Source organism: Protomyctophum bolini (assembly GCF_963924005.1).
Source record: "Protomyctophum bolini genome assembly, chromosome: 16".
In the NCBI taxonomy this organism is placed as follows: domain Eukaryota; kingdom Metazoa; phylum Chordata; class Actinopteri; order Myctophiformes; family Myctophidae; genus Protomyctophum; species Protomyctophum bolini.
The window spans coordinates 5,901,762-5,914,467 of NC_137877.1; the positions used below are offsets into that span (position 1 = coordinate 5,901,762).

At 43.2% G+C, this 12,706-nt stretch overlaps 1 protein-coding gene across 1 annotated transcript; it reads right to left on the reverse strand.

Annotated features, from left to right (window-relative positions):
• Positions 1 to 712: 712 nt before the first annotated feature.
• Positions 713 to 12,257, reverse strand: mfsd9 (major facilitator superfamily domain containing 9). Its single transcript, XM_080785601.1, has 6 exons — positions 12,003 to 12,257; positions 10,894 to 10,981; positions 10,283 to 10,326; positions 6,499 to 6,628; positions 3,943 to 4,152; positions 713 to 2,602 (listed from the first exon to the last, which is right to left on the reverse strand). Exons 1-6 carry the CDS (start codon positions 12,111 to 12,113, stop codon positions 1,701 to 1,703), a joined length of 1,485 nt encoding a protein of 494 aa, XP_080641727.1. The 5' UTR covers positions 12,114 to 12,257; the 3' UTR covers positions 713 to 1,700.
• Positions 12,258 to 12,706: the final 449 nt, after the last annotated feature.

The window sequence follows — 12,706 nt, forward strand, 5'->3', positions numbered from 1 at the left end:
TCTTTCAACTAGATTTTCGGGCCTTCAAATATAGTCCTATATTGTGCTGATCAGACTAGAGCAATGTTCCCGGATGTGTGTATTCATGCCAAACGCATGAACGGTGTTTGTGCCAGGTTTGGTGCGGATCCGAGCCTGGGTCCCCTGGTGTGCCAAATTGACTGTGCATTGTAGACATTGTGTGGCCCTGGGAACACCGCTCGAGTGGCTGCTATTATGTCGGATTCCTGAGCCGTGTTTGTGCCAAATTCTAGGCAATTTTACGTAGGTCAGGATAGCGTTCCCATTTTGACTTGGGCCATTCAAACATACTTTAAACGATATGTCGTCATACTTGTTTTTCTGGAGGCATGTCAGAAAGAAACCATATAGAAAGAACTGAGACCTGAGGAAGATCCTTTGACAATTGCAATATTATTTTGGACAAAGTTATAGTTGCAAGCCCAAGAAAGTCAATATAGTCTCTTGATAAAATAAAAACCTGCTAAAATATTTCTCGATAGTTTTAAAATCTTTTCCCCCCCTCAATTTCTGCCTTTTGTAAATGGTAAATCTCAAATAGCCTTCCACAAACCTGTTTGTTTTTCTTTTGTTTCATGGTCGATTCAATTTAATATTCTTTATTAAATAAGGCTATTTTTCAATGCAGATTGCAGAATCACAATCAATTTCTTTTGGCACATCTGCAATAGATTACAGGCCATGAAAACTTTACTCCAGCAAAGTCCAAAGTTGACAATCCAGTGACTAATGTACACACGTTAAGGTTTCATATAAAACTTTATTCACTGTGACTTCCTTCCATTAATTCTGGGTCTTTGAACTTAACGAATTCAAGCACTTCTTGTACATTAATCTGCACATTTTAGTTTGAACTATTAAGGTCGTGTGTAATTGTATGAACAGTAATTCAGGACGCAAATAGATTTCTCCTAAAACCCCCATGTATAGTATACCTCCCGGATAAATTAACAATCAAATTTGAAAATCATCTAAATCTGTTAAAATATAGAAGTAAAAAAAAAAAAAAAGACTAGTATAAAAGTTTATAAGGCTCTAATACCACTATGGGAACACTGCCGGAAACAGTGCACTGGCAGGAATTAGTGGTGTAAAAAGTAGAACTGAGTTAGATTACCAATGTGGCAACTCCAAAACTACCATCTGACATCCTGAGGTGAATTCATGTAGTCTAAATATTGCTCTTTGTGACATCAAAGAGGGTCCCTTTCCTCTTCCTGTGACAATGATGAAACAGAACTAGTGTATTCTGGGACATGTAGTGCATCAGTAACAATAAAGAAAGTCCAAAAGTCAGGGACATTTTTGGACTGCATAGTGGTTATATAAGGTGATATGGTAAATAAGATCATTTCGGCATTGTTCTTATATATATTTAAAAAGAAAAACGTATACAGTGTCGTACCCACAATTAACGGGCGATACAGTCTAGACCGAGCCTGTTTGGGGCCCAATGCCTGGCAGGTCTCGTCTTTTATCAGTGCTGTACTTTGTGTTTCTAAATCCTCTCTTTCCGGACAGGAGGGCTTGCAATTCCAGTGATGACCAGCTCTTTTGGCTTCAGGTGAGGCTGGCCTGACGTAAACCCAGAATCGCATCAATGAAGCGACAACACACGATCGTAGTCCCCGTCCGCTGGACTCCTTTCAAAACATTAGAATTCTCTATCTTATCCTTGTTCACTCTACGTTTCTCAGTTTGGCTACTTTTGACTTCCCCCTCCCGTCCCACTTGGGGATCCTAATGAGTAGTAAGCCTACGGCGGCGAGCGCCAGGAGCACGCCCAGACTCGGAGGGCCGCAGGGGCTGAACTCCTGGGCCAGGCCCGAGAGGAGAGGGGCCAGCACGCGGCCCACCGCCGTCACCGACTGGCCGGCTCCGATCAGCGTCCCGCTGGCCTGGACCCCCCCCCTCTGCAGCTCCAGGTCCGTGATGCAGGTGCGTCCGATGGTGGTGGAGATGGCGAAGAAGGTGGAGCTGAGCAGCACCTGCCAGAAGCTGGGCGCGCCGGCGTACAGGAGGATGAGCAGGCACGTGAGCACCGTGGAGTGCAGGAGCAGGCCCGACATGTTGTCGGCGTACAGCTGCGTCACGGGGCCCACCAGGAAGCCGGCCAGCGCGCCCAGGGTGCTGCTGTAGCTGATCAGGTAGCCCGTCACCTTGGGCTTCAGGGAGAAGCGCTCCTCCATGGCCAGGGAGAAGTTGCTGTAGTAGAGCATGATGGCGATGGCCATGAGCAGCCGCACCAGGAACAGGTCCCACATGTCGGAGGAGGCCACCATGTGGATCTTGGAGACCACCGAGGACAGCTGCCTCCAGGCGGGCTGGAGTAAGGACACCTCCCCCCAGCTGATGCCCCCTGGAGCCGGAGCTCTCTTTTTCCGCGGCGGCGCCGTGGTCTCCGTGGTCACCAGCGGGTGGTGGTGGTTGTTTTCGTGGGAACAGTGTTCCGTGTGGCGGCACGCCGAGTTGTTGATGCTGTTGTTGTCGTCGGCGTTGCAGGCCTTGGCGGTGCTTCTGTTGGAGTTGGCGTCGGTGCGGTAAACGAGTGTCTCGCTCCAGGGCAGCATCCACACCAGGCCTGGAAACAAAAATAAACACCAGTGATTAAAACCCATTTTGGTGTTATACAAGCATTGTATACACGCATTATGTTATACTTTAGCTATTGAAACATAGTAGATCTACAAGCTCATAGCGCAGCACCGAGTGCTATGAACTTTAGATCTGCTATTTATTTTTTTTATCGTGAAAATGTGCCTTAACACATTCTGGACGGGAACCCGTTTTGGTGTTTTAACTAAGCATTATGTTATACTTAAGCTATTTTTGAAAAATCGTGAAAATGCGGCACAAATCTTTGAATATATATATTCTTTTAGAAGACTTTTTTTTATTTCGACGTCAGGCCTAAATGGGTTAAATCTTTGAATATATATTCTTTCAGAGTTTCAGTTTTTAACTCAAATCTTTGCTTCTGGGGGGGGTCCCTGGAACAACATATTTTCAGATGGGGGTCGGCGGCCAATTACATATAATTGTTGGGGTCCTTGGCAACCACTGACCACTTTCAGAAAAAAATACATTTCAATGAGACGGCCCCTGTATGTATTGTACTATATTAGGGTGTATAGTATATTGTGGTATCTTGTATTAGGTGGTCTGGTGTAGCTTTAGATATATTCTAGTTGTAATTCACTTTGGTTAGTTTGCTTTGCTATTCCTAATTCCCTTTCTCCTTGTGTTGCAGTGGATTTGGGGAGCAGAGCTGTGATGATCAATCAGCCAAGGGTCGGCACCTGGGCCCAGGTGCCGACGCCCTATATAAGCCTGCCACCCCAGTCCCTTCCTCAGCTCTGTTGTATTCAGTTCTCCTTGCACCTTTTTCAGCATTTCACTCATGCATACACGCTACACTACCGATTACTGATTTCCACACCTCATCTGTTCGATCTTGATTTGGGTATGATTTGGTTTAATTCTTATTTTGATTACTAAATAAATGTATATTTCATTTGTATTTTTGTTGCATACTTGGCTCCCCTAGGCCAGGTATCTAACAGTTAAAAATACTTCTTTTTTTTTTACGTCAGGCCTAAATGGTTTAACCCATTCTGACCTGAGATCAGATTCATACGAGGTTTCCACGGGACACACACTGGTCTGATTAACCCATTCTGACCTGAGATCAGATTCTAAAAATGTCAGTCGTTCTTCGAATTTTTCAAAAATAGCAGACCTACAAGCTCGTATCGCGCCACTCGGTGGCGCGATATGAGCTTGTAGATCTGCTATTTTTCAATAGCTAAAGCATAACATGATGCCAACACCAAAATGGGTGCCCGGTCAGAATGGGTTAAAACATTTCAAGCACAAGGTTTTATTTCTCTCTCTCTCTCTGACCTTTTGTCTTTGTCTCACCTGCATTAAGGAGGAAGATGGCTGCGCAGGTGAAGGAGGACGTGTAGAAGCCTCCCTCGTGCTCCGTGAGGTAGCCGCCGACCACAGGACCCAGGATGAAGCCCACGCTGGACGCTGCGTTGAAGTGTCCCATCACCAGAGGGCGCTCTTTTTCAGACACCAGGTCAGACAGCAGAGCTCTGCATATGGACAAGGAATGCTTGAACAGCCCTGGGGGAGAGAAAAAGAGTCGACATGAGCGGATGAGCAGATTATTGATACCGAGCTCTGGCTCTGTATGCACACTCATGTCTTTTCTTGTTTGATGGGTAGCATTGTACTGTAATTACTGCTGTACAGTCATACACATTGCAGTATTTCTAATTGTAAAGGAATGAAAAGGTAATACCTCAAGTAAAATTCCGCCATGTCAATACTTGACTCAATACAGTCAGCTGATGTCCTTAACCTTTTATATCCTATACACAGTGTACGTAGATAAATGGGGTCCCCCAGGGGTACTCTGTACTTGTTCAGAGTCCGGTCCCTTGTGCAAATGGCAGATCTGTTCACCATAGGGCTGGTTAAACTGCTCCCCATTTAGCTGGAGACCGGCCTAGAACCTCCCAAGGGCCCCTGGGGGTCCCCAGACACCACTTTGAGAACCACAAGCTACCTGCGCTTAAGTCTATATAATATTCCGTTTCACTTGCTCCTCACCATGTGGTATGACAGTTATACCGTAACCTATAGCACTCTTTAGCTTCACACTGATGTGAATAGGTTTTCAATGACCCAGGGGTGGTCTTTTAGATGGATCCCATGGACATTTCACAAGTCCTGCTTCAACGACGTTAGGAGTCATATTTAGTCATTTTTTACAAATTGCAACATTTAACTCCTATTTCATCTTATATGGTTATAATAGGGTTACATTCGCGTAGAAAATGTATCTGAAAGAAAGAAACACAATTCTAAATCCGACAATTGCAAAGAGTTATGCAAACAACAGTGCAAAGCATATGAAAACATAAAGTAAATTAAATAGCACCAAATTACAGTACAGTGTTGAGTACAGTAGTGCATCCATGGGTCCCCCAGAAAGGTCCATTATCAATAATCTGCGTTTTGGGATGCAAAGCATCACTGGCTTCACTGTACAGATATTCTACTGTTAGATACTAGGTTCTTGGCTTGCTTATGATTCTCAAGGACTATTCCTATGTATTTTTATTTTCTTTCACCTTTATTTATTCAAGGAAGTCAATTGAGAACCAGCTCTCTTTTACAATGACGCCCTGATTACACTGTACATAACAAACATTTGAACACGGATACATTACAAGAACAGATATAATAAAATAAACTATTCCGATTGAACAAGTACAGCTATAATATGTCAAATTATCCCATACAAGACATTTAAATCGATCCAAGTGAAATCAAGTTCCTCAGTTTTAAGACTGATTGTAGACAGTTCTATGTGTGGGGGGGCATAGTATTGAAAGGCAGTCTTACCCAGTTCAGAATTAATATCAGGAATTTCTAAAAGAAAGTAGTCTTGAGAACAGGTGTAACGATGGCCTATTGCTTCATTGATTGATTGATTGAAATATTTATTAACTGTTTTCAGAATTACAGTACATTTCCAGCACAACTCAATACAAAGACTGTTAACTGTGAGTGGACGACCCAATAAAGCATTGCACTTGTTTACAAGAGGGTCCACCTTGTTGAATTCATCAAAACATTTAGAGACGTACAAATAGACACTTCTATATAGCCAGAGAACAGAACAGGAATTCATCATAAAGGAGGTAAAAAGGGAAAAGAAACGTATACAGTGAGGGGAACTTTGGGGGATTCCGAATTTACGGGGGCCAGTTTCGAATTGCAGCCGTCCGTAGGTGCCCTTTGAGAGCGGTTTTGAAGGAGTCAAGGGATTAATGTTGGTAGGGAATTTCCACATTTTGGTGGCATAGGAGCGAAAAGAATTTAGGCTGTAATAGACTGCATAATTAGGTAATTTCTTAAGTAAGGCTTTATAGATAAAAACAGTGCAACGCTGTTCTCGTCTCATAGCCAATGATGGCCAAACCAACCACCTCATAAAGTCTAGAGTGATGAGTGAGAAACCCATCTCCGGTTATAAACCCATCTCCGGTTATTTGATGCATTACCACTGTAAAAAGAGCCATTATGACCTAATGTTTGCTGTCACTGCAGCTTGGTCAGTGTCTGGGCCAGCCCGGGTATTTAACCAGGCTCCTGATCAGGCACAGGTGTTGCCAGTGGCAGACGGCAGAGGCTAACAGTTTTCTACTGTGTTCAGGAGGGCTGGTCCCCTGTGTTTGTTACCGTTTCTTTATTATTAAGTTAAACTCAACGGACATGTTTTGGAGATCAGTTTGTACTGGCACACGTAAGAGCTTCCACCTGGCCGTCGGCAACCAGTAGTACCATTAAGTATAGGACTTTAGGCACTACAACCACCGACATGTGTTGTTCTTGCCTACTGTAAATCGCTCTGGATTAAGAGCGTCTGCTAAACGCCTAAATTGTAAACTGTGAACTTACCAACGGGAATGCGAGCGAGGACAAAGAAAGCGATGCTGGTGGACATCCCCAGCAGACCGTAGCCCAGAGTGCTCAGCAGCAGGCAGGTCAACAGAGAGTACCGCCTTCCGACTACATCACTCCAGCTGCCCTGCCAATCACACGCATGCAGGAGATCACTCTAAGACCAAGTAATACAGCTCAGTGGAACAAAGCGTTGACATTCTCCGCTATGTTTTTGATATTTGGAGAGGTGTTTAGCCTCCCTCAGGAATCTCAGCTGAAATACCTGTGCAGAAGAAAAGTTAGCAAACTACAGGGTCGCCACACATTTTTTACCAATGAATTTACAATACTTTTCTATAACTTTTCCAAAGTATTTTACTATATTTGACCCCATTTCCAGGCCTATAGCAAACATACGGTGCAATAATGCCCTTACGCCAGCTATCAATGCCCCGAGAAGACTGACTCGAACAAAAGAACAGATCTTCAAACTAACGATGTATGACGGTGTTTCCATTGTTTTGTCAGGCAGTGCTACTTTTTACAATGTTACATATAATGATACACGTTTTGACCAATTCCAAGCCTTTTCAGTTCCAAGCCTTTTGCCCTGCAGTTTCAGGGCAAGGGTTAGAGGAGCACCCTTGTTGCCGAAAGGTTGCCTGTTCGATTCCCCGGACGGGCAGGAACAATCTGGGTTGGGAAGTGATTGGTCATCACTCACCCAACACTGCTGAAGTGCCCTTGAGCAAGGCACTGAACCCCCAACTGCTCCAGTGGAGCTGCTTAGTGGCCAGACTCCCAGGTTTTAATTTGTGTGTCTGTGTGTTTCTATGTGCATGGCGTTGCTGAAAATGAGCACACATGCCTTCATTAGTGAAGTATAGCGGCCACAATTCCCAGAGTAAGGGAAATAGAATCACACTTGTGTGAAGTGAGGGGCGCTCTTACATCACATTCTGTGCTCAGCCAATCAAATCATCACAAACGTCATTCCGGCCAATCACTTTGGGCGCCTTCACTTATCTGCCCTCACTTTTTTGCCTTTAATATGTACTTCCCTCAGCCAATCAAATCATTGCTATGGGGTGATCAGCCAATCAAATCATCCTGTTTGTGTTCACACAAACAGACAAGGCTGGGCACAAATAGAATCACGTAGATCTCAGGATCCACATGTGGTACTGATGAGATAAAGTAGACCTTTAAAGCAGTTACCATTACTTATAAGAGTGTGCGCCCTAGCTTTGCTTAGCAAGGTCACAGAGAGACAGTAATATTTCTATATAGGTGTCTGAAAAAGTAAAGACATGTCAGAGCTCTCCAGGACAGACGACACCTGGCTTGTGCTTCCAACGGACTGATATGATCTAATCCGAATTCGTGATATAACAGGTCGTATCTGCTTTTATCCATGTCATCTGCATAGGAGGCCTTAGCTATGTTTCATCCGTTTCAATTGAAAGTAAACTATTTCCTGTTAAAATGTGTGGCATTGGGAGGTAAAGGGGAGACACTTTATTGTGAAGGGACGACCGGATGAGGAGAGTAGTTGTTGTTGCTGCATAATTGTCGAGAGTAATGGCTGCGCACGATATTGAACAGTCAAAACTATTTGTATCAATATGAGTTAAAACACTTTCAAATGAGAGGACGATGCAACAAGCACAACGTGCATGAGGGGCCTCACATTTGGTCTTGAAACGGGCCTCCAAATCCATAAGGCCGCCCCTGGTCATCTGCTGTTCATATTCATATCACGCGGACTCATTCATTTTGGCATATGTATCCCGGTGTTAATCACTCAAATATGCCAATTCTTAAGGTCCCATGACTTATGTTTACAGCCTGTTTATTGGACTTTAGATAACCTTAGAACTCGGTACGACGCAACAGTACAGTGTGGCTCTGAAGCAGATCTCGGACTTCATGTGGTCAGACTGTGATGTATTGTATGGGACAAAACAAAATCCATGAATTCATGTATCCATGGGGCGAGTAGTAATCGATAGGAAAAGAAAGTCATTTTGGGGGTGAACTACTGTATCCCTTCAATCGCACACAGAAAATAGCCTAACGCATCGCATACATTTCCACTTGAACCCAAGATATCTCAAAATGGCCTGAATTAATGGCCAGTCGGCAACCGTCATCGGCAAACCGACCGGACGTGTTCGGTTCTTCATTCATCAACGGGTTCCGACAATAAGGCGATATGGACGGCAAGCGACGGGAGCTTGTCGTCGGGAGTCTCCTGCCGACAAGCTCGCAACGCTTCCAAACTGGCCAACTAGTCTGTGCTCAGTGTGCTGTCTGGAGGCAACTTTATGAAGTCTACTACCTGGGGTGTTTTACTACCTTCTAGAGGTTACTAGTTTCTCTTACCAATAGGGTATAGGCAATTATAAGCTTCTAGCTTCAGCCTACACCTTTTCGGGCCACTCAAGTGTCTGTATTGTTATACATGTGAAAGGTTTGAAATAAACTAAAATAAACTAAACTACTAGTTTCTCTTGGAAAAGCTATTCCTAATTCCTTCATTATGGTAGGCATGACTGAGTAATAATAATAATGTCATAATGCCATAATGTCATGTCTTTTGAGTTAGGTCAATTATTCCATTGATTGGAAAACTGACCAGGCAGGCAAGAACTATTTTCTAAGCAATTTGTGTTGTATTCACAATAAAACATTTAAGGTATTAAGTGGTATTAAACCCAAACCTCTGTTCAGTTCGCTATAAACGATTGAGAGAACAAAGCAAGGTTTATCCATAGCCCTGTGTTTGATACTGTTTTTCAGTATAAAGGTGGTGGTATTAGGGCTTGTTTGTTTGTGTGTGCCTCGACAGAGCGGGCGGTAGAGTATCCGCTATCTGCTGGCCGGTTGTGGTGGGCAGTCTGGGCCAAATTTTGACCCAATCCCGCCCTGCAATGAGACAAGTGGACAATTAGTTTGTGTTCTGTTCTCAGTCCCTGAGGCTAAACCATGTGAATATGATCAGGTGACCAGAAACCTGTGGAATCCTAAACTTTCACTCTCTCAACCAAGCTGCCGAGGCGCCTCCAATGGTCTATTATGTACAGATATCACACACGCGCGAGTGTGCGTACAGACACACACACACACACACACACACACACACATACTGATGATATAATGAAATTAGGACCAATTGAATTAGCTATGTTTTGGATGTAGCCTGCGGGGATTACCATAGAGACCTGGCTGTTCACGCCGTCCTTCCCTTCCAGTCTGTGCACAACTGACTCCTTCTCTCTTTAATTTGTCGCATGACCCCTAAGATTTAAACCAATTTCTGTAGTCACAGGCAGAGGGGAAGTAAGTTGGGGAGCTCTGAGAATCTGTCTCTTTAGAAGCCATGTTTACTGTAGAGCTAAAGAACATCTTGGTTTCAGAGGAATCTGATGATGTTAATTGCCTAGTTAATGGTTTGGACATGGCTGTGCATCACCAAAACCGTTGACCTTTCAGATAAATGGAAATTGTGAATCTGTGGAGGCAAAATAACAATAATATAAAATTGGAATATCATAAAAGAGTATATTCTGTTTCCACGGTCAAACTTTGTCATTTGATCAATATGGGGAGGCTGGGATTATTTTGTGACACCAAAATTAAACTTAAATAAGGCCGCCAGTGTTACTGACACTGTGTATTGTTTCCTTCACATACCAGACATGGAATTCTGGCGAGCCAACCACCAGCTCACCAGGGCATTTGCTTAGACATCTGGGTTATTTCAGGCAGGGGAGAAAAAAAAAAAGTCAATACTTACAACTATTGTGCTAGAGAACAACTGTAAGACGCCATACGTAGATCCTGCAATAAAAAGTGTACTGTTAGTTGGTATTCAAATACACAGAACTAACATTACCCATTATACACAGTAAAAACATTTGTTATATTAACTCAAGTGGACCCATTCTTTTTTTTTTTACACTCTTTAGACGTAAATTAACACTGAGGATTTTACTATGTTGTCATGACTAATACATTAGTGGCTTTATACCTATTGACAAAGGGCAGTGGGCAGTGAGCACCTAAGAACTCTGAGCACAATTTATACGGTATATACTGCGTCTACACACACACACACACACACACACACACACGTATCTATTTATAAAATAACTAAGCAATGAGACTATTTCATTGCAATTCCAAGTACAAAAAAAACATGAAGCCTGGAAGCTTATAAATGGGTTTTGGAGCACATGACAAGAGGTGGTGAAATAAGGAGCATTGTCTTCGCTCAGTGTTCTAAAATGTATTCAAAACGCAACTGATCATTTAGATAGACGTTCTATCACATCAGCATTAACTGTATTAATCATAGACTACAGTTTATTTATACGGATGCAATGGGATGAGCACACGCACACCCACCTACAATCCCAGCCACTGTGGGACTGGCTCCGAGGGCCTTCACGTGATGGCTCAACAGAGGGATGATCATGCTCACCCCAAATAAGTCCTGTAGAGAAACAGGGCAGATCAAAGAATTAATAATGCATGCCGGGGGCGGTTGGCTAAATTGAGCTAGTAGTAGTCAACCGATACAAATTCTACCATATACTGTCCCTGGTATAAATTTACAGAGCGTACTAGACATTATTGGGCAAAAACAAAAAACAAATATTATGGCAACTTGCACAATGTGTCCCGAAACTCCAGATCCAACCAAAACAATAACACAACACTAAACCGGTTATCTGTATCTCTGACAGCCAGGGGGTGCCTTGCAAGTCATTCCAAAGATTTGATTTAAGTCACACAGTTGCTCAACCACTTGCACTCTAGCATCCATATTCTGAATCTTCACAGAATGTCTGTGGCAAACATTCTGCAAAAATAGCAGACCTACAAGCCTATCATGTCGATCAGTGGACTGGCTATTTGTGGCAAAGTACAGTATTTAGACTCAGCAATACTGTACTGTAGTGTATATTCACCAAAAATGCACTGTAGGGGGGGAAAGGAGATAGGAGCTAGTACACTTGAATGTTGGTAAAAATTGTACCCCTGCGTTCAAGCTAGACACAATCTTCGTGTCCAGGTTAGACTCCCTCTTTTATGTGAAAATATGATGCGTTTGGGCCCTTTTTTACTACAGTATCATAATGCATGCTGTTTGCATTACAGATTACATTACAGGTTGCACCACCCTGTACTGTGGTGCAACTTGGAGGACACATGTGACATGAGTCATCGACCTCGAAGAATACTATTTAAACAAATGCATGCTCACGTTTGTAATAAAGTTCTACTTAATGATATGGAGACAGTCCATTAGTCCAATGTGTCATTCACCTCTGCTCTGAGTCCTCATGAAAACCTGCCTCCTCTTTGTTGCAAAATAACAGTATACTACAAATAAACAAACTTCGAATAATGTCTAATGAGTTATGATAGCAGAGATTGCAAAACTTAGTCTTATTCTATCTAGTCAATCAGCATGAAAGCAACGTGTAAACACACATCATGTTGTCACTTACCATAAAGCCCACCACATAGATGCATTGTATAATCCGCGTGCGTCTCCTTGGCTGCTGAAAGAATGAGCTACATTTCGCGTTATTCATTCTCCCGCAATGACAGCTCGACATCAGCCAATGCGGAAGCACTCATCGGATATACTGTAATTTTTAGACAGTATCCTGATCAGCCATAACAGTGGGTCGGTGTCACGTGCAATATTGTAGGGGTGTTTAATAAAAGGCTCGAATTTCTCCTTTTGCAAAAATCTGCATGGCGGTGAGGACGCAATCGCAAAAATCCAGAAACTAAAGTGAACAGAGCTGCTGTGCCGAGGCATTGACCATTCCCAAGCCGGCGCCTGTATTCCTGCAGTGTTGTGTTCGCTGAGCTCGCAGGACTGGAGCCTGGCCATTTGGTATCGACCGCTGACGTCAAACAACCAATTTAAGCGCTCTGTTCGAATTCAATTATCGCAGCCAAGTCCAAGTCTATTATTTGCATGCTTGGTGTGAGAGAGAAGGTGTGTTTTTCTAAACAATATTAATACAATCATGTTGTTTTCCTTTTCTTGTTGATTCTCGCGACTAATGTTGGGGCACAGTTTTGACAGTTATGTCGAGAAAGATATAGAAGGAAAACAATGATATTGTGGTTACTTTCAGTCTTTCACCCCATCTTGTGGTGAAACCATGGATGTATTTTTTTTAAGGGGACAACCCCT